The sequence below is a fragment of the Rhea pennata genome, chromosome 15, assembly GCF_028389875.1.
Source record: "Rhea pennata isolate bPtePen1 chromosome 15, bPtePen1.pri, whole genome shotgun sequence".
Taxonomy (NCBI): Eukaryota; Metazoa; Chordata; class Aves; order Rheiformes; family Rheidae; genus Rhea; species Rhea pennata.
Window position 1 is genome coordinate 16,163,817 of NC_084677.1, and position 26,167 is coordinate 16,189,983.

Sequence of the window (26,167 nt, forward strand, 5' to 3'; positions counted from 1 at the left end):
AGCCAGGCTGTTGCTAGTAACGCTTTCTGTTTACATTCCACATTCCAGAAAGTCCTGTGCTCTGGCCTGCCCCAGCAATGCCACCGCTTGGCAGCGTGCTCTGCCATGCTGGAAACATTTTCCAAGCACCTCTTTTTCATCAGGACCTAGACAGGATGCAAATGCACCATTAACCACCTCAGCAAGAACCGAACCTCAAAACTGTGGCTGGGAAAGCAGGGCTGCAGGAGGGCCCAGCAGCTCGGGTGCACTGCCTCGCAATGCCCAAGAAGATGAAGGTAACCACGGTTTGGCTCTCTTTAGTCATATTACATCGCTGGTAGATATTGTTATTAAAAAAGGCATTTGCTAGGAAGGGGAGGTACAAAGACAGCTTCACTCGCTTCTAAAACACACAATCATTTCCCCTGCTTATCCCCACTGTGCACACTGAAATGCTCCCTGCTCCTTTTCCTGGGAGGTTTAGCATCTCCTGAGGAAGAACCACCAGGAGAAGCATATTTGAAATGACCGGGAGGTGGGAACGGCACAGGAGGGTCCATCAGAGCCAGGGCTGGAGCAGAGCCGGTCGTGCTCCCCGAGGCGTGCTGGGCGCTGCCGGCACCCCTGGGCCTGGGGAGGCCGCAGAGCAAGGGAGCAGCCGCTCGTCACGGGAAAACGAACTCCCGAGAGAGACGCTCCTCTCCTTGGAGAAGTCGCGGAAGAACCGAGAGCCAGAGACGGCGCCGGAGAGGCCTGCCGGACCCCGGCAGACACAACCACCCAGGCGCTGCGCACGGGTCGCCCCTCCCGCCGGCCCCGGCCGGAGCTCTGCAGCGGCTTCCGCGTTTCGTCTCCCAGCGGAGTCATGGCGGCGCCGCGGGGCACGCCGGGACTCGTAGTCGCGCTCCTGCCACGCCGGGCCCGGGGCCTCCGGACCGCGCGGGGCACCGGGCGCGAGGCGAGAGCCGGCGGCCGCGCTGCCTCCGCGCCGCGACCCGCGCCGCCCCTCGGCCCGACGACGGGACTGCACGTCCCGGCGGCCGCCGCGGGGTATTGTGGGGATCGTAGTCGGCGCCGGCGGGGCGCTCCCGCCCGCAGAGCGGTTCCGGCGCGGCGCCGCGCACTACATTTCCCGTCAGGCGGCGGGGCTGGCCTGGGCCTCCTTGGCGGAGACATTTGCGAGCCGAGTGTCTCCAAGATGGCGGCTTGGGGAAGGAGGCGCGCTGGCCCCGGCAGCACCAACAGCGGCGGCGGCGGCCGGGAGAGGTGAGCCGGGGCCGGGGCGGAGGCCGCGGCGGAAGCCGGGCGGCGAGGGAACGGGCCGCGGCTCCCCGGGGCTCCCCGCGACCCCCGAGCAAGGGCGGGAGGCGCCGCGCCGCGCGAGAGGGAGGCGGCGGCGGCGCTGAGGGGAAGGTCAGGGCGGCCCGCGCGGGGCCGCGGCGGTGGGGCCGGGGTGGAGGGGGGCCAGCCCCGGGGAGGCTCCTTCCGCGGCTGTTTTTTTTTGTTTTTTCCGGCCGCCCCGCCAGGGTGACCTGGCTCCCCGGCGGCGGCGGCGGCCGCTCCGCGCGGGCTCCCCCGAGGCGCCTTTCGGGCACCGGCTTCGCCGCCGCCGGGAGGCGGGAGCAGCCAGGAGGCGCGGGAGCTGCCCGCGCAGCGGCTGTGGGAGTTGGGGGCTCTTAACTCCCAAAGGCAGGAGAAAGGGAGAGGAATCTTGTTGAGCCGCTCTAAAATCCGAGTGCGCAGTTCTGTGCCTGCTCAAAATCTGTAGTTAATTCCTCTATTTCCTTACGCTGTCCTGTTTTGCCCTGGGGCTGACCAATATAACCAGAAGCTTCTGAAAGCAGCTGCAATTTTATGGAGAGCAGAAATTTCTTTTTGTTCTGCTGCTTTACCCAGAGACTATGATTTCCCTGATAGTTTTTTTGTTGTGTTTTTTGCTTCATTTTGCTCCCTTGCGGTATTTCAAGAGTATCGCTCTTTGGTCTTGCTGAATCTATGCTGCCAAGGAGAAGTGCAAGTAGCGCTTAAAATCCCGGTGCCAGTGTGAAATGCAGGAATGCTGTCTGTGTTCAGGAAATTTTGAAGTAATTGAATTGGAAGAGCTGATGGAATTACTGCATCAGTGTGGCTTATATAAACAACTAAGAATACCAGGGAGCTCAGTGGCATAGTAGTAAAAGTGTCTGCACCCAGTGCTGGCATCTGCCCCAGAACTAAACACATGAAGAGCCTTCATGTGGCAGACCTGCAGACCATTCCTCCAAATAGGAATGAAGAAAAGTATGAAAAAGAGTACTTAATTTCAGTGAAAATCATCCTACCAGGATGAAAATTCATGCAGACTTAAAAATAAGTTGTTGCTGTGTAACTTAATCTGTGAACTATACAATAATCTAGCTGTAATTTAAAGTATTTTTTAGCTGTGATACATCTTCATTTTATGATCAAAAACACTTACTCACAAACATGAGTTACCTGCCTCACTGACCTTCACTGTATATTAGCTTTCCTTTTACAATGAGAAGTATGTAAGTAAGGATAGATGTGACACAGCAAGACATTAGCTGATCTGTGACTATGACACACTGTTGGCCGGTGCCTCGGAGTCCCTATCGGAAGATGCTTGTTCTGTTAGGTGTCGTGCCATGTGAGCCTAGCACAAGATCGTACTTCAGATGAGCGTCAGGTGGCGTCACTCAGGTAGTACTCATTCCTCGCAGTTGCGAAGATGGGCATGAGTGGGCCTCAATCAGCGTCTACTCCTAAATCATACCTACCGATCTTGTTTGGCTGCTGGCAATGCAGGTTGTGTAAAAGGCAAAGCTGACAGAGCGCTGTCATCAAATGATGACATATGCTTTTTATATAGCAAGTACAGTTTTCTTACCCTGAACAGGATTCTTGTCCTTCAAACTGAATATATTGATCCAGCTTTCTCATAAATGAGTTGCTTCAGGGTATTTTTGTATTTGTCAGCCAGCTAGTCTGAAAGGCATCTGTGTTGGGAGGTAATGTCAGGAGACTTGGTCGTGAATAAAATACTGTCTGCTATTAGACTAGACCAACTCATTTAAAAAAAAAGTCCAGCAACTGTATCTGTGGAGACTGCATGCTTTTTTTGGGTGACTTTATTGAAAAAATAGGATTCTGTAATTGGTTAAAAAGTAGTTTTCTGACCAGGAGTAAGTGTAAAGATGTTAATTTCAAAGTATATTGGCTGTGAACTCCAGTTTACTCTCTGGTGGTGAAATAATAAGGTTAAAAAGAACTCAAAGCACTGAAAAGAACCCACTAAATACTTGGGGTTTTTTTCCTTCATTCTGGATAGACTCTTTAATGGAGACTGTCTAAAGGGAATTGTTAATCTGTAGACCAAAACAACTTTTTATACAGAACAAACGCTGAATTGTATTGGAGTTTGTGTATAAAATTCAGCACAATGACCACCAGAACACAAAACAGAATGCCGCTTGTTCCCTGGGGAGATGTTCTAACAAACTCCAGAAAGAACAGCTTTAATGTCATAACCACTAACTTATACTGGCTTCTCTGCGCCCTTAAAGATCTCTCCTTTCATTACCTGTACTGCTCAGATTTCTGGTAATCTGTTTGCTTAGAGCAATGATTGACCTGTTTCCATTAGCCTGGCTAATCATTAGTTCACTTAAAATTGACACCTCGCTTTGCTCAGGTGGCTGGTGTTTTCTGTTATGGCCTGGTTATTTTTTCCTTAGTAGGTGTTGTCTTCATTTGCCAAGGCTATTTGAAGATCTCACCTATGTTTTCCCGTTCTTTTTTTCCCATGTATATTTAGGTGCACCTTTTGATTGGAAATCTTGTTTTATTGCTATGCTTTTTTTTCCACTTTTTTCCTCTACTTTAATGTGCATTCACGGACTTTTGAGAACAGCCTTCTGAAAGCTGTAGACTCAACAGTAGTGGCCAATGGCCTGAGAATAGAGGGGTTCAATAGAGAAACAACAGCCAGATATTTTAGCTTGGATCTGTAGCACTTTCTGTATACCATATCATGGAGCTTTCCTGAGTGGAAAAAAATAAATTTGTGTTGAATTAGACTTTGAGGTGGAGTATTTCAACTGGAAATTAAAGCCAGGCCACAACTCACTTTTCATGATGAAATTAAATGAAATTTTGAGGAGGATTTATGTGGGGGAGGGAAGCTTAGTCTGTTACGGTGTTTGAGTTCATGTTGCCCAGACTTTCTGAACTTACTCAAGCTTAGCTGAGAGGCTAATAATGACGCTAGACAGTGTGCTTTGACCATCTGTAATGTGCCTCTTCTGTAACCATTCACACAACCAGCCTCGAGTCCCTGGTTGTATTGCTAAACTAGATGTTATGTGTGTGCGCTGTGTGTGACAGACTTCTGGGGTCACAGGCATTACCTATCACACTACTGCAAGGCTTTCCTCCTCTTAAGTACAAATCAAACGGGTCTGTCTTAGTCGATAGTTCAACTGAATGTCTCTCTGGTGCTCTGAGCATTTCTATTGTCCAGGACTTAACATGTGGGGCTTCTTGTTTTTTTTTTTTTTTTTTTTTTTTTTTTTTTTTTTTTTTAACAGAGGGGTTGAAAGCCCTCTCCCCCCCCCCCTTTTTTTTTTTTTTTTTTTTTTTTACTTAGGACTGTACTGGTGCTTGATGCCTCTGTGCAGGTAGAGGTTGTTTTTAATTGTGATTCTGGGCATTTTGCAGAATTCAAATATTCAAATAGTTGGAGGATTTGAAATCCTAGCCAAAAGTACATCTGGTAGTTTGAGGAACACCATCAGGCTAAAGGCAACACACTTGTGAGGCTCAGTCTTTCTCCCTTCCGGGTGGGCAGTGGGAAGATGCTGAGATTTATTCCAGAACATTGGCATATGCCCTGTTTTCAGCAGACTGTTCCTTTGTTTCTCCCTTTGCCTGTTGACACCTGGCAAAACTTAGTCTTTTCACACTGCCTGGCATTGTGCCTTTTATTATCCCCCCTCAGAAGGGCATTTCTTTCTTCATCCGTAGAGGTTGCCAGATTGAAACTTTCATTCAGCCAGACAGGCTGGTGTTTGAAAGAACAGCTAGAAGACCCCCTTCGAATTGGAGGCAGAGAAACAGAGCTGCTTTGAGGCTTGTAGCTGGGGAAACTGCTGAAGTTTCCATTGTTCAGCCGGCTGCAGTATCCTTCTCTTGGTGCTCTCTGATATTCCCATGTTAGGAAGATATTCCAGATGTAATTTGAAACTTGCCCTGTGGCTAGGACAGACACTTCTGTCCCTCCTGTTGGTCATAGCTCTGTTAACTGAGTCCTTACTTATAATCTTGGCATTACCAAATTTTACATTAGTGATTTTAAATGATTTTTGTTTTGATTTATTTATCTACTTATATAAATAGTTGAGCGTACTGCCACATTTCACCGTGTGTGCAGCTGGCATCAGGAATGAGGCATTTGAAGAGTTCTCAAGAATGGGATGCATGAAGCTGCAGCAGAGTAAACTATTTAGTGGAAATTCCAAACTGTTCTTGTAGAATAGTTGTACAACTTTTTTTTTTTTGCAAGTGTTTTTTGGGAGAGGGTCAAGGATTACCATAGCCACCTTCTTGTGGCAGGGGAAAGTGGGTCTTGGAAAATTATTTGACTGAATAGTGTTAATGCCTGTTTTTTTGTGTGGATTCTGGTCTGTCTAGGAAATAGCACACTGGACTTCTGAACATGTGTCAGTATTTTACAACTTCTGGAACTAGAGTATCTCTGACAGGGGCTATTTACTGTGCTTTTAAGTGAAATGGAGTTTATGTAAAATTAGCAGTACTTCACAACTGGTGGATGCCAGCTCGGAATTTATTTGCATAGTTCTGCCTTTTTATTTGTCATTGCTGGGAAGGGTGGTGGGGGTGGGGGGGGCAAGTTCCAAAAGGCAAACTCCATGGTCTCTATGGTTAGAGCAAATCCAATTGCTTTGACTGGATTTGTTCATGTGCAACTGTTCAGTTGAAAGGCTGTGTCAGGAGAAATTGTGTTCGTGGGTTTTCATAGTTGAAGTCCTCAATCGTACTCTGCACCCTGAGATGGTCTAAAACCTTCTGAAGCCTGTTTTCAGAAGTCTGCATCTCAGCTGCATCTCTTTCTGTGTCGTCTTCAAACAACTCTGCTTTCTGCTTCCCTTCCTCCAAGAGCAGACGCTTCTTGGATGGAAATATATGATAAACTCCACTTCCTTTTACAGAGCAGAGGCTTTCTGACCTGCCAGTCCTGCTTGTATTAGTGTTTCTTCATGTGTCCTACTGTTCAAACAGCTAATTTTTCATTCCTTATCCTTTATTTTGGGGGCTGTCCATTTTGCCAGCTGCAGCTCGAGCACTCTGACAGATTTAGTCCCCTAATAAAGGACTTAGTTTGAAGAGACAGCACAGTTTGGGGGCTGGGCTCTACCAAAGAAGAAGCTTTTGTGCATTTAGTTCACAGGTGAAAAATGTTTTAAGTTATGCTTGTTTTGGCTTGGAAGGATTATGCTTCAGATTCAATTTTTATAAAGCCCCAGAGCCTGGCAGAGCCCAAGGCTCCGGGAGAGACAGACAGTAGGATCTCTAGCCAATGTCTGGAGACATCACATGTAATGTAGTTACCTCACTTAAGTTTCCAGAGAGAGATGCCCAGCTGCTCAAGGCTCTTCTGCAGGCAGGGAGAAATGAATTTATTTCCTCCTTATTTTCCCACTGACCATAGAGAGATCCTAGGATGACTGGACTGTCATGTTCTTCCTAAGCCTCGGACAAGTTCATGGTTATGCAAGTTGAATTTGGTTTCTGATTCTGTTTTGCAGAGCCACAGTGTGTGGCTCTAGGAGTTGCAGGAAACTAAGCACTGTTGAATCTTCTCTCAACTTGAAAAATGCTACTTTAAAGGAAATAATAATTTTATCTGGAGGGTTGTGTTAAACTTGAAGCTGACCCAGTGCTGAAAATGCCTTTCAGCAATAGTTTTTCACTGAGGTCATTATGGCTTAGTAAGTAGTTTCATGTAGTCATTGGTGTTGTTTTACAGAGCTCCCTTAAGTCTCAGCATGTCTTATGAAATGAAACTGGAATTCTTGATTTGGCTGCGGCTGCATCTGGTCTGGTCAAGAAAAAATCCTTGGCAGAAACCATTACCAGCTGTCTCCTTAGCACACTAGTGCAACATCTGATTAATGAATTCTGTGTGTAATGCTTAGTTGTGTTTAAAAAAAATACAGTACTGTGTTAAATCTGAAAGGATGGCACTTGTATAAAATTTTTTCTTTAAGTATTTGCCAATTCACTGCTGAACACCAGAGCCCATGACATCCTGTGCTGAAAGGGTTAATCGTGTACATAATCCATCCTTCAGTTGGAAAGGTTGCCTTGAATATCAAGGTGAAGAGTCTTAACTCAAATTTCCTAACAATGTTTGACAAGGTGGTGGCTTTAAATGAGCCTCTAGCATACACGGCCTTTGGTGGATTTCTATTTCTCCTTCTACTTGTGAACAGACCAAAGGGGAAATGTACTGCAAAGAACCTCATAACTGGCTTGTAAGTGGAGTTTTCCTTGTAGGTTTGTATAAATACCAGCCAGACTTTTATAGAAACTGCTTATTATTCAGCTTTGGGAGAGATTGGTGCATCTTAGTTCCTGCTGTTTGATGTGTTTGCCACTATTCACAAAAGCAGCTACTTCCGGCACTGACTTGTAATTTAACAATATTCTTGATTACAGATGGCCACTGCATGATACCCTTTACTGTGTGAACAAAGCTGCATGTTAAGGGTAATACCTGGTAACGCAGCAGCTCATGAAAGCGTATTTTCTCTCCCTTATTTTCCAGTGCATGTACACAAGTACCGTTGTATTAATGGAGCAAAAAGTGCTAGTTTCATTTTTTTATTTTAGCAGTCTCTTGCCTCCTGATATCAGGAGGGTCTTAATGCTGTTGGCATGAGGCTGTTTTGTCTGCTGTGATTAGGTCAAATATGTGTGCAATTTGTTCTCCTTCTGCTAGAGGAATCTGCCAGATATTTTTATCCTTGCGAAGCCATGTGTTCAGTTTTGCTCTGGTTAAGCACAAATATGTCAGAAATAGTTACTTCTCCAGTTTAGAAGGTGGGTATTTTGCTGTGTTCTAATGGATAGTTTTTATTCTTTCTCAGTACAGGTAAACGGTCATAATCCTTTTTTTCTAGCTATAACTAGTTGTAATGGCCTGCTACAAGAAAGTGATGCTTGCTCTGCATGAAGAGGATGGGGAGAAGCTGGAAATTGATGTGGTTTTTAGGTAGCTGAAAGCTGATACTCAGACGGGGGGTGTACAAGTCTGTTGTGGATTGCCTGTCAGCAGGGAGCTACTGTAAAGCAAACTTTTTTATTTTGATTGCTAAAACCTATTTTGATTAAAAACTTTCCTTTCTTGCTTGCTGTCCCCTAGTTCAGTGGAGAGAGCGAACCATTCTGTAACAAATTGAGTGCTCTGCTACCTTTCTCATCTTCGCTTGCAGCAGTTTTTCTCTGCCATCCTGGTAGGCTGGATTTGACATAGAAGACTAAATAGCAAGCTGCATAGAGGGCAAAGAGGTGGTTATTGTGGAGAGAAAGCAAATGCGTTTGAAGGTGCTTTCTCTCAAATGTCCAATGCAACTTGCCCTTTCAATGAATGAGCTGTTAGTCTTAGTTTTTATTTAAAAACTCCTTGAGTCTCTGTGGTTCATTCATTCATCCAGTGTGGTCACCAAGGTGTGATGTTTACAGCATCTCTAGAGCAGCTACTTGGGGATTGGTGTGAGGAACCATTTTAGGAAAACTGAGCTGATCACAAGATCCTGTTTTTTCAATGTTCTTAGTTTCTGCAAGCTAGGAAAATTTAACAAGAGGTAAGCTGCTTCATTTTAGGATGACTGTTTTTACATAAAAAGCATAATTAGCTGATGTGAAATGAATCTGGATTTGTAAAAGCTGCTTGTTGTTAAACAGAGGCTGAGTGACCTTGAGGGGTTGCCCTGACTTCAGTCTTTTTTTTTCTTTGTGCTCTTATAACTGGGTTGATGGAGAGTCTGTCTTTAAACTCTGTAGGTCTAATCCTGTGTTTCCTGTTAACAGGGTCACCTTGTCCTCCACGGACTGTTACATCGTGCACGAGATCTACAATGGAGAGAATGCTCAGGACCAGTTTGAGTACGAGCTGGAGCAGGCCCTGGAAGCACAGTACAAATACATAGTGATAGAGCCCACTCGCATTGGTGATGAGACAGCCCGCTGGATCACTGTCGGGAACTGCCTGCACAAGACGGCTGTGTTAGCGGGCACCACCTGTCTCTTCACCCCTTTGGCACTTCCAGTAGATTATTCCCACTACATCTCGCTGCCTGCTGGTGTGCTGAGCATGGCTTGCTGCACCCTTTATGGTATCTCCTGGCAATTTGATCCTTGCTGCAAGTACCAAGTAGAGTATGATGCCTATAAACTTTCCCGCCTGCCCCTGCATACGCTCACCTCCTCCACTCCGGTGGTGCTGGTGAGGAAGGACGACCTGCACAGAAAGAGACTGCATAACACGATAGCACTCGCTGCCCTGGTGTACTGTGTAAAGAAGATCTATGAACTCTACGCTGTATGATTTCAGCAGGGAAGAGAGAAACCCGCAAAGACAAGTGTATTAAGACTCCCACAGTAACATTTTGTTTTTCTTCTTTGAGAAGCAGCAGAGAGTGGAGACTGGGAAGGAGTTGGTTTAATAGAGCTGTTATTTTTAAAATAACGCATCACAGGTGCACCAAGGTTTTTCAGTTCTTCGTTACACTTAAAATGTGGATGTGCGGTGACGTGAGAGAGCTATATGTTAGGCCATGGGAGTCTAATCCAGCAGTGGAATGTCTGCGAGAGAAAGCAAGCTATATAAAGGGGGGGGGGGGGAGGGATAAGGTTTTTTTTTTTTTTTTGAAAACATTTAAGTATATTGTTTAATTGTATTACACAGAACCAGCCAGAAGCTATCATTGACCATTAAAGGATGAGAATTTCAAATACTCTTGCATTTTCTTTACTGTTAACATAGTTCCTTTTTATAGTGTGCTTCCAGGGGACAGAGGTGTCAGTCTTCCCTCTGAGAACCTGTGTGGTGATAGTTACATACTTGGACGCACATACAGACCTGCTGCTGCTCTTGTCCGCTGCGTGTGGCAGCAGTGCCCGTGTCACTTCACAGCCGTCTGGTGAAGGGATGGCTGCAGAGCAGGGCCTTTCCTCTTGCTTGACTAGCTGTTTTCGGAAGAGGCAATACTAGTTCCCCCACTGTTTGTGTCTTTCAGTAATTTCTTAAGTGTTGAGGCTTGGGGCTAAAGGTGTCCAAATTCTGTGCTATCCTGCCACCTCCAACTGTTACTTCTTTTAACAGTGGAAATAACACCGTTTCCAACTGCAGTCAAAGACGTTCTGCTCAGTTACTGTACTGGAGCGCTCCAGTGAGATGTGCTGTACCACATGCAGTGAGGCCTCGGAGGGGAGAGTCCGGCTCACCTGTGTGCTTTGTCACCGGAGCTGGCACTCGGACAGCCGTGCCCTGACTCTGCGATTCCGTGGGCCTTGCTCGGAAGGCTAAACTTCGGGAGCTGCCTCCTGCTGCTGCTGCAGGAGGCATCCCAGGGTCTGCATGATTCTATCTTGTAGCTGTGTTATAATCTGAAACTTTAGAATTCAGTCTTGTGTGGGAATTCATCTTTTAGCTCAAAATTGTCAAAATCATCTTTTTTGCAGAGAAACTGTTTACTGTTTTGCAAGATGTGACAGTTGAGTTTTTGAAGACTGCTCTCTAATCTGTTCGTACCAGATGGAAAATAGGTGTGGTGTGCATTTAGAAGGGCAGTTTGGCACAGCTTCAAGGGTCTGATCCGAATAATACAAGAGCAAAGGCCTGTAATACAAACTGCCTGCATACAGGTGTACTACTTGCTTAAATGGTAGTTGCAATCTGACCTCCGCAGCTGAAGCACTGACCTTGGAGGGAGTCTCATGAGGTCAGAAACCAAATTCAGTTCTATCTTTATCTTTTCAAATTGCAACAGCAGGCAGTAAGAGCTCCCTCTCCCCTCCCGATTGCAGCAGGGTTCTCTAGTTGAAGGCTGCAACTTCTGTTTTTTCTGCTGATGAAGCTTTTATGTTCGCGGCACACACATCCCAGCTGGGTGCGTACTGGGCAAATGGCGTTTGCTAGGAATTCTGAACAAGTGCGTTTACCACCTTCACGCTTCTGCTTCTGAGCAGGCACGTGGGCTGGAGGGAGTTCCTGTGACACCAAGGCTCTGTTAGGTGGCAATGGCCCTGGTTAAAGCCCTTGCCTTTTTGCTGGCACAATGGCTAAGTTACCTCCCTCTAAGGTTAAAAGAAGCCAGGATCCAGAGTGGCTCTATTTATAGCGACGATGTACAGTTGCCTTGGCGGAGTATAGGGGAAGAAATGCAGCTACTTCATCTTTCTGCAGTCAGCCTGAGGCTTCTGGAGAGGGAGCTTTTCAAGCCCTGATGCTGCTCGTTTCTAAAGTCCTATCTTCTGGATGAATTTAAACTAGAGGCAGATCTGCCTTAGCTAATGTGTATTCTATTGCTGCAGAAGACCCTAGAATATTTGTCTTGCACAGGAGTCATTCCTCTGCCTTTTTTTTTTTTTTTTTTTTTTTTTTTTTTTTTTAAGTGGAGAAAAACTGTTAGGACTAATAGCTCCTTTTCTTCACCAAACCTCTGTGGTCCTGACATTTAATTGTCTGGTTTTCCATTGCCCAGAATGGTCAGTATGACATGAAGGACTTAGCCTTAGTTGGCTGCCTAAGAGCATGGCTTACATCAAGGGCTCTGGAGTTAAAAGTGAGTGTGAGCTGCTTTGGGCATTGCAGGAGGAAAGATGAACAGGCAACCCGGCTGCCACAACAGGTAGGTCTGTTTAAAAGCACAACTTTCCTCCCATCCTGAGGGAGAGAGGAGGTTTGTGTGGGGGCGGGGGGCTCTGAGAAACATCAGTGAGCGACAGTCTAGGTAACAGGCCTGGTGACATCCTGGTTGTTGAGATGTCAGTGCTGTAATGATGCAAACGTGACATGGGAGAACGAGGGGGGCAGAAGTCTTAATGGTTGCACGTTTCACCGCATCAGGTTGGACGGCTGCTGTACGCCAGGCTTTGGGGTCTCCTACTGCCTTCCGCTGCAGGTGGCTGTTGGGTTACAGTGGCTTGGGCCAAGCCTCCTTTGCAAGAGCCCTGCACACCTCGCTGCCCTGGTAGGGAGGCACGCTGAGACGCGGTGGCCCCCTCCTCTGGTCACAGAGGGGGACGTGCTTTCAAGGGGGAGTGTGTGCAATCTCAGCATCTCTGGCTTGGAGCTGTAGTTCAAACAGTAACTCCCCTATGTGTAATTTTTTCCCTCAGGCCTGATGGGTTACACCCAGCCAACACCCTCAATGGTAATTCCAGAAGTGCGAAGTGGCCACTCGGGCCTTCCTGAGCAACCGTGATTTGAAATGCTGCAAGCTGGAGCAGTTGGCCAAGGCTAGCAGGAACTACTGTATTTCACTAAAAAAAAAAAAAAAAATCAAGGACTGGGCATGTGAAAAGAAAAGCACAGCTAACAAATGCAGAAACTCTTCTTGGGGAGAAAAGGTAATGCCTTGTATTCGGGTCTTAATAGCAAAAAAGATCCCAGCCTTTAGCACATATATCTGAAAGCTTCAACTATCTGTAACTTCAACTCTAGGCCTTTCCGTAACAAAACTGCAACCTCAGCCATAGTGATAATGGTGGTTTATGTCTTACCCGAGCAGAACTAGGATCATTAAACCTGGGCTGGCAATCATTTGTGCTGAAATTCTGCAGTTGGTTAGGAAGAGGCTTTTTGAGGGGAAAAAGTCCTTATAACCCTGCACATCTGCAACACATTCTTCAGTGTGATTAATCCTGTGTGTGAATTCACACTGTCTATTGTAAACTAGCAGATCATATAGAGGGGGCTGGGATGAGTATGTTTGCAAATATTGCTGGTAGAGAACACCTTGCAGGAATGTATTTAAAAAAAGAAAAAGAGGAAAAAAAGGGAAACCTGCTTTCCCTTTCCATTAACTGCTGTGAGGAGTTAAATACAACAAAGGATGCATTACATGGCAATATAATTTATTTGTCATCAGATACGTGCTAATAGGCAGGACACACAGGGCAGTACACATGCAGAATGCTGGTAAGTGCATGGAGGTGGCAGCAGGGATCTAGACCTTAGTTCCTAGGTTTTATTTACATTAAAAAATAATTAAAAAATCTGTCTTTTCTGAACAAACTGCAGTAATTGTGGAGCTATTCCCAGTGTTGCTAGTTGCCTTCACACTGTGAGTTGTCTGGGGATCAGACTAGGCAGGATGCAAGCCTTCTTTCTTGCTTTGGAGGGAAAAAAGCCTTACTTAGCACAAGAACAAGAGAAAGGATGAAAGATGGAATATGGCACTGCCTGGACCCTTAGTGCTGAAGCCTGTGATACCTGGACAAGCAGGTATCCTTCCCCCTACCAGATGTGGTAGTAGCAGATCTTAATCAGCATCTGTGATTGCTTTAAAACAGGTGAGAACTAAGGGTCTGTCTTACATAGTGTCTATCTATAGCACACAGATGCTCCTCTTGCCTGGCATCTCAAGAACCACACCTGCTCTGTGCTCTAGGCCTGCAGGTGGGACAGACGTACTGTCAGCTGTACAGTACTTACACTCGACAGTGTACCTTGCTATGCTGTGGGCGGTTTAAAATCTTCTCAGTGCCTTCCCTGCATTAATTTGTGCTGGGGATTAATACTGTACCATAAAGTGGTACGGAGTCAAAAGGCCCTGTACTTCAGTGAGGCATGATTCAGATACATCAGATCATTTCCAAGTAAAACTTGCATTCTGCATCTGTTACTTTTTTTGAAATGGCACCAGACTTAACTTCAGCTTAACATACCGGATGATTTGGCATGTTAACAAGCAGAAGCTCTGTGAAGCTTTCAACTCCAAGCAATGTGTCCTGGATCAGATTGGAGGGAGTGGGAAGAAGACAGTAATCATGACAGCAGCCAGCTGAGCACTGTATTTCACAGGGGCCACAGAGAGGGGAAAGCTAAGATCTGCTGGCATGTAGGCAAACCAGGTGGTTTTTATTAGTAGCAGGCCATAAAGCTGAGTGTGCCTGGAGTGAGATAAAGTAAGGTGCTGTCTTCCATGTGGGCCTCCCCTGCTGTGAAGCATGTTCTCTTGAGTTACCCTCCCCTGCTGTTCCAAGCATCCTCCTTTAGGTGAGGTCTAGGTGCTGCCTTCTGGCACACAGGCCTACCCAGATGTGGGGAAGGCAGCCTCCCACTCTCCACGCAATGGTAAGTCGCAGCATTTCAATAAATGTTTCCTGTAGGAGCACCTCTACTGATGTCCCAGCCAAGCTGCAGGATTAGCTTCTCCCTACAGTCACCGCTCAAGCAGGCTGAGCTTTAAGAGTCCTTTGCTTTTCTCTCCTTTTTCGCTCTAGATGCCATTAAGGTGAAGAAGAGTCTGGGGAAGAGGTTTCGCAGGTAGACAGCCAAGGAGGGCGTTAGGCCAGCTACAAGTACTTCCTTCTTCTTCTGCCCCACTGCACTGAGAACCACCTGAGCAACCTCTGCAGCTGTCTGGCCTTCGGCGGTGTTCTTGTCCGTAACTGCCAAAGCAAAGCCACGTAAGCACCAACAGCAGAGGGTAAGTCCATGTATAAATACCTTTCCTAAGGAAACTCTGCTCCAACTATATGTGGTTGTTTATATGGTTCTGGATTTTAAAGCAGTTGTATGTAGGAGCATAGGTCAGTATGATCCATGATTGTGCTAGAAACCAGTATACGCTCCTCTGATACGCAGGCTGTGGCTCTGCAAGCCTTGTGCTCTACCTTAGGAGCTAAAGCTCAGAGCTGAATGCTCCGGTATGTTCTTCTAGTTATGACCATCAATTCCAAATGTATGATTTGGTGATTGATGTTAGTGAGAGGAGAAAAGACACACCCTTCCTCTGTCATCCTGCTCAGCTGAAATTACCCATTGATAGTTGGAATTTTTCTCCTCTTCCCTCTCAAACCTAGCATCTCTCCTAGGATGTGTATGTTGCAGGTTAAGAGACTTCTGTAGGCTGGAGGGTACACAGCTGTTCTTCAGAGAAAATGTGTGCTATAAAATACCCTGAAGTCTTAACAATTCCAAATTAGTTCCTGTCTATGAAGGCTCAGTTTGGGGGGTTACTCTTCTTACCCGGCATCTAAAGTTGTCTTTCAATACTTCAGGGCTAACCCATGTCTCCACAAAAGGTCACATGTTGCAGTTCAGACATCTTGGTGAAGAAGATGTACTTTAGTTAAGTTTATAGTTTATACAAATGATATACAGAATCATATCTCACCTCCATAGCGAGATCCATCTGCTCTTACAGCATTGAGAGAAAGGTTTGTTTGAATGTATCCAGGGCTTATAACAGTCACATCAATGTCATACTGCTCCACCTCTGCTCGCAGGCAATCAAAGAAGGCCTGGGTAGCATGCTTAGAGGCAGCATCTGGAAAACAAGGAAAGGGCTCTGTACTGAGGAGAAGGAGCAGGGTTGAGGGAAGCTTCTTCCCTGAATGCATTTGTCCCTAAAACGAAGCCACTTCTCAGCAAGAACACAGCAGCTGTTTTCCAACTTCTAGTTGTTTTTAGTGAATGGCAACAACAGGTAGTGGGAGTGAGAGGCAATTTAGGAAGGCAAAATGTAAATACTCAAGTTGGAAACTGGCTAGGATCCTGAGCTTAGTATCTCAGCCATGCCAAAGCACTACAGAGCGAACCCAAGCTGCTTCCCACGCATGATAAAGGAGACAGGAAGTCTGGCTCCAGAAGCATTTGAGAAGACCAGCTGGGGCTGGGGGAATATGATGCTCAGTGCAAGGAGGCAGGGCTGACACTTGCTGCTGAGCACCCTACTAGCCTACGTGCACTGAGCGTTACAGACTGGCAGAGCAGGTTCAGAGCCTGCCCGCGCACAAGTCAAAACCTGATCACACAAGCCTGCAGGAGCAGAGTTGTGTGGCCTAGGGCAGGATTTCCCCCTTCTAAATGGCTGAGCAATTCTTTTCCTTGCTCCCTTTCCACATATGCTTGGTTGCTGCCACTGTGACTGTGCCACCAGCTCAGGGTGGCTGCAGGGTTGGCACCAGCACACTGAGCTGCAAGGCAAGAGCTTGGCTCCATGTTGTCAGACCTGCCCTGCTTTGGTTGCTGTGCAGGTGCTCTGAAACCTCTTCAGAACAGAGTTCTTTGTGTGGTCATATCTGCGAGCAAAGACGGCCCAGACTTTCCAGCTGCCTTTATTTGACATTCAGGCTCTCATTATGCTCTATCACTTTTATGCCATCCCCACTGTACCCTTCCATTTTTCTGTTTATTTTCAATGATTTACCATTGCTGGTAGGCCAAACACGCTCAGTTTTCAGACCAAAATTCTAAGCAAGGGCCACACTCTCTATTCCCTTTCTCTGTCCCCAATAAGTTGAGGACAGGGCTAAGATTTTTGTACATGAGAATACCTTCCTCACTGGCTGTCAGGGGTTTATGACCACACCAAGAATGATGCACAGCTCTGCCTTTCCCACATGCTGCCAGCCCTGGGGAGCGACAGATGGAAATACTAGCCAAGTGTTCATTCAGTCCAGTGCCCCAAACTTGTCTTCCCCATCTTCTGTGGAGGTACTTACATGCTGATCTGAAAGGAATGCTTATTTTGCCTTGAATGCTGCTGATGGCCACAATGTGTCCTTGTCTCCTCTTGATCATGGAGGGGAGAAGTGCTAGCAAGAGACAGAAAAGACGCATTCAGGATAACAGTCCAGCCATTGCTGAATCGATGTTTTCAAAGCAGTGCTTCAAAGAAGCCCGAAGCCCGTGAGAAGATTCTCATTCAGCGTGGGGGTTAGGCAGAGGGACAACACACACGATGCCCCTCACTGAGGCTGCAGTCTAACTGGGACACACACGTATCTGGAGGCAATAGCCAATGTGCTCAGGACTTGTGTGGTCCTCGCTTTATGCCAGTGAGGCCACACAAAGGCCGTTACAGCCATTACGGTCTCCCGCAAGTATAGTCAGCACAACTTGCTCTTTTCTGCCACCAGTTCATGTAGCTGGCACCCTCCAGGCTGAACTTTCTACACAACCAAGGAGGCCTCCTAGGAAAGCTACAGTTTCACCTACAATCCAGACTGCACTCTCTCGGGTTTTATCAGCGCAGACGGACAGACAAACCAGGTGTCTCTCCATAAGCTCCCACGAGATTAGAGTCGGGAGGTGTTTTAAACAAGGTTTCATCTCTTATCAGGTACTTCAGTGCAGTCATGTCCAAGCATCCTCTAGGCCTGCCCATAAAACAAAGCTCTCCTCCCCTTTTATACTGTATTATTCCAAATGTAATTAGAGTCAGAAATTAAGTTGTGCTTAGTCGTGTTGGCCAGCAGAAGGTATCAGCCAAATCCACTTGCCCCCAGTAATCCTGATCACAGATACCTTTGGTGAGGGCTACAGGACCAAAGTAATTTGTTTCCATCACTTTCTTGTCCACATCCAGTCCTGTGTCCACAATTGTGCCTCGGTAACTGATCCCTGCGTTGTTGATCAGTATGTCCACATGACCTAAGTACTTCAGGATCTCTTCAGCAGCATTTAGGACCGCTCTAGTGTCTGAGAGGTCGAAGACCACAGTGTGAGGTTTGTGTTTCTGTGAATAAACAAAAGTTAGCAAAAGGCTAGTTCTAGATGTGCTGTGATGCTGACAGAACTGTGACTTAGAGCAGAGATGGGATTTTGCAGCTCTGGGAGCATAGGCAGGGCCATCCAGACCTTGTTTGATTAGAGTGCAGCAGTTACCTGATTAAAAAATATGTGATAGGAGCAGGCTGTGCTCTGGTCTTTCTTCCTCCTGTAGCCTGCTCCTTATAGCAGAGGCTAGGAAAGAGGCAAGTCAGATCCACCTCAGATACTAAAGTTTGCTATTGCTTCATTAAAGAAAATGCATCTGATGTAGTCAAAAACTTAACTCATGCATCTCCTTCAGAAGCCAGCACTACCTTTCTTATATACTGTCATCAGAACTAGACATCAAAAATAAAGGCTAAGATAAGCAAGGTCACTCTTTCAGATGCAAAGGATGTCTGAGGACTCTGCACTCTCATATGCACATATTTCCTTTATAAGACAAAGGTAGTTGTTCAGCTGGTTTATTTTTGTATGGTTTCTGCAAGGCCTGACATGTCAATTCAGTGTACTCCCACAGCAATATCTACTGCTAACTACAAAGTTGCATCTTTCCTATTGCTCAACTCTGCCAGAACAACCCACCAGCAATTCTGTATCTTCTATAATAACATGAGTAGAAATCCCAGATGCATGAGACAACAAGCCTTTCCCTCTCCCACACTCACGTTCTTTTGGTGATTGGTCGTGGCAGAAAGCTCCTGTACCAGGTCTTTGAGTTTCTCGCTGTCTCTGCCACACAGCACCAGCTTGGAGCCAGCTGCATGGAAAGCTTTTGCACATTCTTTGGAGGAAGCAAGGAAGAGAGAAAAGCAGACATTTGAATGCCAGACACACACAGCAGATCCACATCATATCTAGTGGTAGGCTAAAAAAATAGCTTGTTTTTTAATCTAACAAGTGTCTAGGGTGGCCTTATTATCCCTGAGTAGTAGGCTGAGTTACAGTGAAGTCACAGCAAGTTACGATTTTCCAGTGACTTTGACAGACACGTGACAATGGTGAGGCAGCTGTTGTGTTCATGGTTACTATGCTGGTTGTGCAGTTACTGTGCTGCTCACACATACTCCCTCCTCAGCTGGTTAAATCTGCCTGTGCCTCTTGGTCTTTGACCATATGCTTTTTTAAGTGGAACCACTGTAATCTTGCATATGTCATTTAATATAGTGGGGGTCTGGTCTTAAGGGTTTCAGTAAACACCTGCTTCATCAAGGTGATCTATATCAAGAGAAGTCAGAAGAATGGATGCTGTGATATTGTCCTCCTTTCAGTGCTACCAGCGGCTGAAGCAATCTCATGTTCTTCTAAACTACTCTGATCTAGTGAAACAAATTCCTTATTCGTGCAAGAGACTACAGCAAGATGGTAACAAAGGGTGCAGAAGAACACACAGTAATCAGAGGTCCTCTAGAATATTAATAACTGGGAATGGGAGGAATAGCATAGACCTTGCCAATGAGTCAGTAAGGGAGGAAACTTCACTGCACAGTGGTGGAGATCTAAACTGAGGCATTAGCAGTCTGGGTTTCAATCCTGGTTTAGTTTTCATGAGACAAGAATAAAAACAGTGGGAAGAAACACTCAACAATGCACAGCATTTCATCTGCCTGGTGCTTCACAGCAGGAAGGTTTCTCCTGAGATACTAATTCCACCCCTTCTGGACATGAAACACTAATTCTTTTACTGTTCCCAGCATTTTGGTTCTGACAGGTAGAGAGGACCATTTCATCTCCTTTGGCCATTCAGCTATTGAACACCACTGTCCTCAAGGACAAACTCACATGCAACGACAGCATCATTTTTTTTTCTATAAATGTATTCATCCTAATGAAAGGCCTTGATAGCAGAGAGCACTTTGTCTTCTCTTCAAGAAGCTTTTAAAGCAATTATAGAAAGCAGAATTAGAAAACATCCACCTATGCAAAGAATAAAAATGTATTTGGAAAAAAATACTGGATTACTCACTGGCTCTTGCCATTAATATTACCAAGAGTCTGAATTTAAAATCGAGGGATTTGTATCACAAGAGGAAAGGCAGTATAACTTGGGGGTGAGAGGTAGAAATAAGAAGTGGGGAAAAAAAAGGCAGGGTATCTGGAAATATAGCAGCAAACATGAATTCAAGACAGCAGTCCTGTCTGGGAAGCCTTAGAGAAACAATCTGACTTCCTGACTTTTCCAGGACTTAGAAAAAAGATGCCTGACAGCACAGGACTTTTTACTTGCTTTGATGAGCTCCAGTTTATCCAGAATGGTTAAAATTAGTCTCAACTTTTGTTGGAGGGTTTGTTTTGTTTTTACATCAAAATTTGCACTGGGAGTGGTTATAACTGATAAGGTTGCACAAGGTACCTCTCTTCAAAATTCAAAAGAATGAGCACTTTCTGGTCATTGTTGCTTTATTCCAACAGGTCTCTCTTCTGCATCCCTTTTTTTTCTTCTGTCTACAGCAGCTTTCTGCTACCCTTCAAAACCTACCTTTTCCCAGGCCAGAAGTAGCCCCAGTGACCACCACCACCGCTTCCCGAAGGTAAGCTCGCATCCGCATCCACTGCAGCAGCCGGAAGAGGGTGAAGATTCCCAAGCTGCCAAAAAGCAGTGGGATGATGACTGTGGTTGTGAGATCCATGAGCTTCCCTTTCTGAACAGTCTTCCTAGAACAACAAGATCAAAGCAAACAGAGCATTTCACCACCAAAAAACTTAGCAGAGGCTTGAAAACTAGGGAAATACTGCTTTAAAGAAGTCTCACCAGATTTAAAATTAGCACAACCCTCTTTCCCACCCACTGCCTTAGACTCTCAGACCACCAATAAACCAAATTCCATACAGGGGCATCTTCAACAGATTTCCTCAATCCTTCATTTAGACTTACAAAAATTCACATCAGTATCCAATTTTAAGCATTTAAATGCTATTCTGAACATCCCAGCAGGACATTTGGCAGTGTATCTTGTCAAGTGCTGTGTGACAAACATAGCTTCAGAGATACTGTTTCCAGATGCTCTTCCATTTTGCTTTAGACTTGTTCTCTAGCACAAGATGTATTTTGAATGAAAGCTCTTCAGAGATAGGAAATGTCTATACATGTCCATGATTCTATTAAAACTTCTTACATTTCTCTAAAACTGCAATTACGGCAGTATCTAAGTGCCAGAGACCAGTTACTGCATGTTATCCTAGACAGATATAACCCACTGTAAAATCTGGGGGCTCAGAATAAGCTTTCCTTCTGCACACATTATTTGCTTAATGTGAGGAAAGACACTGGAGTTTGAAGTGCAGATTTCAACACATTATCTGATTTAAATTAACCACGTCCCATATAGTAGGCTAAAGCCTACATTCATGATCTTTACCTTTATGCTAGCATAAACTGCACAGATTGTTAAAAGCATGAGAACTTGTGTTCTAAAATACTGAAATTAAACCTGTGAACGAAACTCAAGCTATAGGTATCTACAAGACCTAACTTACCCTGGAACTGGATTCTGATTCCAATGCATAGCCCTAATCTCCTAGCTAAGCCTTGCCTTCAGCAGAGACATTTATGTTACAACCTATTACACGGCCAAAGAGTAAGCGATACTTCTGCTGTAAATAGGGTCACTAAGTTTTCCCACTCTATACCCTCAGGCTTTTATGCTCAATGTCACAGTGAAGCAAAGCCAGTTATAACCTCTTCCTGGAATCTATACATCTTTTGGGTCACATACAAAGCCAAACCCCAGTATTAGCATCTTTTCCCTGTTTTACAGATAGTTTGAACACTGATAGATAAGTCTTTACCAGGAAGATATTGGCAGGGTCTGGGCATACAACTCAATATTTTAAACAAAAGGATAGCATGATAAGAACAAAACAAGGAGGTAACTAATAATGCTAGGCCATAATTCAACGTTACTAAGTAATACTCAGCTTGTATGGAGCAGAAGGGATGATAGCACTACAACCTCCAGGACAGAGCTGGTTTGGAAAGATGCCAGGGTCTCCCAGATTTCCATCACGGGTTTGAACAGAAGTCCTCAAGCAGCTGGTCAGTGAATAAGCTAGCTGAACCATTAGCGAATGGTAAAAGAAAGTATTTCTGAAGGCGTAGCTAGAACACAATAAAACACCATGTAAAGATAGCTGAGCTAGCTCTAAATAAGCTTGACTAGGTCTAAAAACAAAACTGTAGAGCTAGTATATAGCTCTGCCAAAGCTACTGTGGTGCTTTCTGCTCCTGAGCTAACTCAAGTATCTCTGCAAAAGTACTCTATTGTGTAATAACTTTGCATGATTCTGACAGACATCCAGGCCTCAAGGTCCCCCAGGCATGGGCAGCATGCCCAAAGTAGGGGAGCAGAAACTCAGGAGGAGGATTAAACTTAAGTCTGTTGCAAAGTAGCACAGGAGCATAATACACAGCTGGTCAGATCAGCATCTTACTCTTCCACCTCTTTGTGCAAAAGGTCTCCTAATTTATAGCAGAGGATTAGTATAGTTGATTTAATATATAAGAAGAGCACATATTACCCCTAAAACAATTCTAGGGAAAGACATACAGCCACTGGCTGCCTTCAGGCTGGATAAGCAGGAGGTGCTCCTTACTGGTTCATGCTCAGCTAGTCATAAAATGCAGCTGCCTTCTTTATGTTGTCCTTCTTTGCCCTCAAGGGTCTGAGATTCAGAAGACAAGGTGGGTGGCAAGGACCACAGGCATTGATAGTGACCAGCATGTCTTAGAGAACATTCTTCTTCAGCTCCTATATAGGACCTTTCACCACTTACAAAGTGAGAGCCAATGGGTAGAATGTCACTTGATTTATGACCCCATGTTGAAGCTGAGCCACTTTAAAAATCTGGCCCTGAAAACCTTTGCCTCCAATTCCCATAAAACGAAGATGACGGTGTAAAGCAGATGAAGAAGTAACTGTGAAGAGGGAACTTTTCTGACCCCTCTTCTAACTAAACCACACTAGGAGGTGGGAGTGATTCCCATACTTTGGTTAGAGAATGTTCTTTCAAGCTCCTTGGCAAAAATAAAAGTAGAATTTGCAAGTGCTGAACTCTCCACCACACAGGCTGCTGGAAAAGAGCCCCCAAGCCTACCAACTTAAAAGCTACATGTGTTTTTTGTCATGTAGCATCCATTGCTCATCAGTATGAACCAGTTACGCCTGCTTAACTTTGCAAAAGTTTTCATTTGATTCATGGACCAGCTTACATCACAAGGATGTAAGAGTACTCCTGGGATGTAAGACCCAGGAGTCCTTATTTTAGTTTGTAAAATAGAACAAGCCTAAGAAAAAGCCATTGAAAATTAAATATGGAAGGGAATGCCAGCAGGACATGGAAATAAGCTCAGGGCATACTGCAGTACATTCAACAATATCCACTTCACAGAGCCCCATACTGAGCAACTGATACAACCAGGCGACAATTATACTCAGTTCAGTTTTCAGGATTATTTATTGGTGGAAAGGCCAAAGGAAGGAATTGCCGCAACTTGAAGCAGAATGAAATAGACCACTGATAAAAAGGACTTGACTCACAATAACAAAAATGGTAAGTCACAAAACAAAAGCTGGCAGAAGATGATCAGAAGCACAGAACCCAGCTTAAGACTGATAATGTTCTGAAGTAGCTAAAGGCATCTCAGGACAGATAGGGCCATGGCACGTTAAATACAAGAGGGGGCAAAAAAGATCCACAGCTAATTCAAGATGAACTGGATATCCTCAGACATCCTGCTCAAAGCTCTAAGACCCCTCTAACACCTCTGTCCCGAGACTTGGCTCTACATACTGAAAAAAGCATGGATCTGTTACATCATATCTGTATCATATCGTTATCTGACAGATAATGTTTATAATGCCAAACTACCTGCCAGAGGGAAGCCACTGCTCATTATTGGCTCAAATAAACACCTGTAATTTTCAGTTCCCATCCCAAAAGGCAGGATTAGGGTGTAAGAGAACTGAAATGAGAATATTGATAATTTAAAATAAGTTGTATCTATACACATGCCCATTAAAAAAAAATCCCTTAAAACAAAAACCAGTATTATCCTGTAAAAAACAGGAGAATATTTCAGAAGGAACAAGGAGTTTAGTTAATAAGCTCAAGAACACACTAAAGGTAGCAAAGATCACCTCAAGTCCTAAAAAGATACTACAAACATGGTAAGTTTCCCTAAACACCACCTATTTTCCTTTAGCTTGAGCCACCTAGAAAAACATTGTTCTTTAAATGACAAATGGCAGCAACTGGGAGGCTATTTTCAGAAAGGAAAAGGTGTCATTTAAAAGATGGAGAAAAAGAGAAAGAAAAAAGATTTTTTCTAAGGAAGCATTTGTCCAGAAGCACAGCAGCTCTAAGCTTTAAGCTACCAACTTTACTCTGAAGAAAGCACAATATCCTACCTTTGAAAAGAACTCACTTGCCAGTGACTCTGTGAGCTGGTGTCTCCCTCTGGTCTTTTAGCACAGGACAGACCTCACTTAAATTAGGAAATGGCAGCAGTCCAAGCAAATACACTCAGTCCAATGCTGGCACAGAGTGCAAGAACTGCCTCTAAAAACAAACCTCAGGAATAGAGTCTGTGACCTTTGAAATGTGGGGGTAACTTAATCCCTCCAGATTAAAAAGGATAGATGTGAATTCCATGATACAAAATGTTTGATGATCATTTGATTATTTCTAGTAGTAACCAAATAATTTCTAGTACTGAATCTAGAGCATCTATAAAGACCAAAAGTAGACTTTATGCACTTTGGATAAAAAAGACAACCTATGAATCAGTTGTGATTGCTCTATTAAGATTTTACTTAGTTTTGGAACACATTCTGATTTTATCTTAAAATAGATATCATGCTAATTAAATACTTTTTTATTTCTTTCCTTGTGGGTTTTGAGAACTTAGAGCACAAGTGAACTGACAAATGAGTCTCTCACACTCTGCATCAAAACTTGGTATTAACTGAGGAAATGGGCATTTGCTCCAGCACACCAGACTCACTAAACCGTTTCTGATAGAGAGAAGAATGAGAATTACTTGCATTTTATATCAGCTGAACAGTTTTACCAACCCAGCTGCTTTGGAAAGAAATTGAAATCAAACTTAGAGACATCTACAGCAGAAAAAGAAAAGTAATATAGTATTTTCCATTAAATCAGTAATTTATATAAGTAAACAGAAAATCTGCTGACAATTTATCTGATGCACAAGGTCCCCACAAATGCTAAGTTAAACATCGAAAAAATCATTCAAAATCTAATGAGAAAACAATACAGGCTCTACAGTGATTACTCATTCAACAATTACACTACTGAAATGCTAGTTTGCACTTACATAACCAGCATTCATTCCAAACTTCATGAACAATAAAGTGATGTCAAAAATAGGCTGAGATCATTAGAAACCACTGAAACGCCTAAGAAAAACCTTATTAGCTGAACAAAGCTCCTCATTACAACTATTTCAAATGGAAAATGGGGAAGGGATTTAGGAGAAAGAACCCAGCTGGGATTCTGCCACCAAACGATGGCCAGCTCCATTACGAAGAATGACACAGTAGCGCTAAGGACCAGCAGCAGTCAGGACACGAGGCTGGTAAGTTTTCACTGTATGCAGCTGCCAACAGTGAACAAGGGTTTGAGATTTGTTGGTGGATTTGTTATTATTATTAATATAAATATCGATTATAGTGTTTTTCCAGTGCAATTTGAACAAGCTGGCCATCTCGCAGGCATGTCATAAGACTCTGCCTGAGGAAAAAAACACTGTGTTTGAATAGTCACTTAAAAACATCAGGTTTAAGATTTTACCGTTATGCAAAGCAGCAGTCTCGCAGGGGGAGGGGGAGAAAAACAAAAACAAACAAACAAAAAACGTTTTCAGCACCCAAAAGTGCTTCACCCAAGAGTGAAGCTGAGAAATTACTTTCGCATAAAACTTTCTGCCGCTTTTTATTCAGTGCCGTGTATTTCCACTCAAAATGCGCTTGGGCACAAGCGAGGATAAACCGCGCCGGTCGCCGGGCTCCCTGCCGCGCAGCGCTTTGCTGGCAGTCGCCCGAAGCACCCCGGGAAACAAGCGCTGCTTTCACGTCCCTCGATTTTTTTCCAGCGTTCCCAACACCTGCTGCAGCGGTGAAACGCTGACAGGGAGCCCCCGGGCCCCGCCGGGCCGCTCCGCCCGCCCCGGCCCAGCCCGGCCGCGGCGCCGACGGGCCCTACCTGCCCGCCGCCGTCACCATGGTCACCGCCGGAAGTGCGACGGCCTCCGCGCATGCGCCGCTGTGGGGGGCGGGGCCTTGGCGCCAGCGTCCAATGACAGGCCGCTTCTGCGCGGCGCCAGCCGGATGTTGCTCCTCGCTGGTCCGCCCGCGG

General features: G+C 45.0%; 2 protein-coding genes across 5 annotated transcripts; one reads left to right on the plus strand and one right to left on the minus strand.

The window, feature by feature from the left end:
* Nucleotides 1–1,167: 1,167 nt before the first annotated feature.
* TMEM11 (transmembrane protein 11) lies at nt 1,168–9,891 on the plus strand. Its single transcript, XM_062588122.1, has 2 exons — nt 1,168–1,248; nt 9,094–9,891. The coding sequence occupies exons 1-2, from the start codon at nt 1,181–1,183 to the stop codon at nt 9,608–9,610; spliced, it is 585 nt and encodes a 194-aa protein (XP_062444106.1). The 5' UTR covers nt 1,168–1,180; the 3' UTR covers nt 9,611–9,891.
* A 3,235-nt stretch (nt 9,892–13,126) lies between these two features.
* On the minus strand, nt 13,127–26,035 carry DHRS7B (dehydrogenase/reductase 7B). 4 transcript variants are annotated; one of them, XM_062588432.1, is made up of 8 exons: nt 26,015–26,033; nt 21,745–21,890; nt 20,271–20,446; nt 18,460–18,575; nt 17,546–17,756; nt 16,741–16,833; nt 15,411–15,563; nt 13,127–14,682 (listed from the first exon to the last, which is right to left on the minus strand). In XM_062588432.1, the coding sequence occupies exons 3-8, from the start codon at nt 20,419–20,421 to the stop codon at nt 14,477–14,479; spliced, it is 930 nt and encodes a 309-aa protein (XP_062444416.1). In that variant the 5' UTR covers nt 20,422–20,446; nt 21,745–21,890; nt 26,015–26,033; the 3' UTR covers nt 13,127–14,476. The 4 variants fall into 4 exon arrangements, with proteins under 4 accessions (XP_062444416.1, XP_062444413.1, XP_062444415.1 ...); XM_062588429.1 differs by lacking the exon at nt 21,745–21,890 and having other exon boundaries at nt 26,015–26,035; XM_062588431.1 differs by lacking the exons at nt 21,745–21,890; nt 26,015–26,033 and adding an exon at nt 25,604–25,787.
* Between the last annotated feature and the right edge of the window lie 132 nt (nt 26,036–26,167).

Coding starts and splice junctions, on each gene's coding strand:
- DHRS7B (XM_062588429.1), bottom strand. CDS start 26,034: ATGGTGACGGCGGCGGGCAG. Junction 18,576..20,270: donor TACTTCTGGCCTGGGAAAAG/GTAGGTTTTGAA, acceptor CTTCCTCCAAAG/AATGTGCAAAAGCTTTCCAT. Junction 17,757..18,459: donor CGACCAATCACCAAAAGAAC/GTGAGTGTGGGA, acceptor GTTTATTCACAG/AAACACAAACCTCACACTGT.
- TMEM11 (XM_062588122.1), top strand. CDS start 1,181: ATGGCGGCTTGGGGAAGGAGGCGCGCTGGCCCCGGCAGCACCAACAGC. Junction 1,249..9,093: donor GGCGGCGGCGGCCGGGAGAG/GTGAGCCGGGGC, acceptor TCCTGTTAACAG/GGTCACCTTGTCCTCCACGG.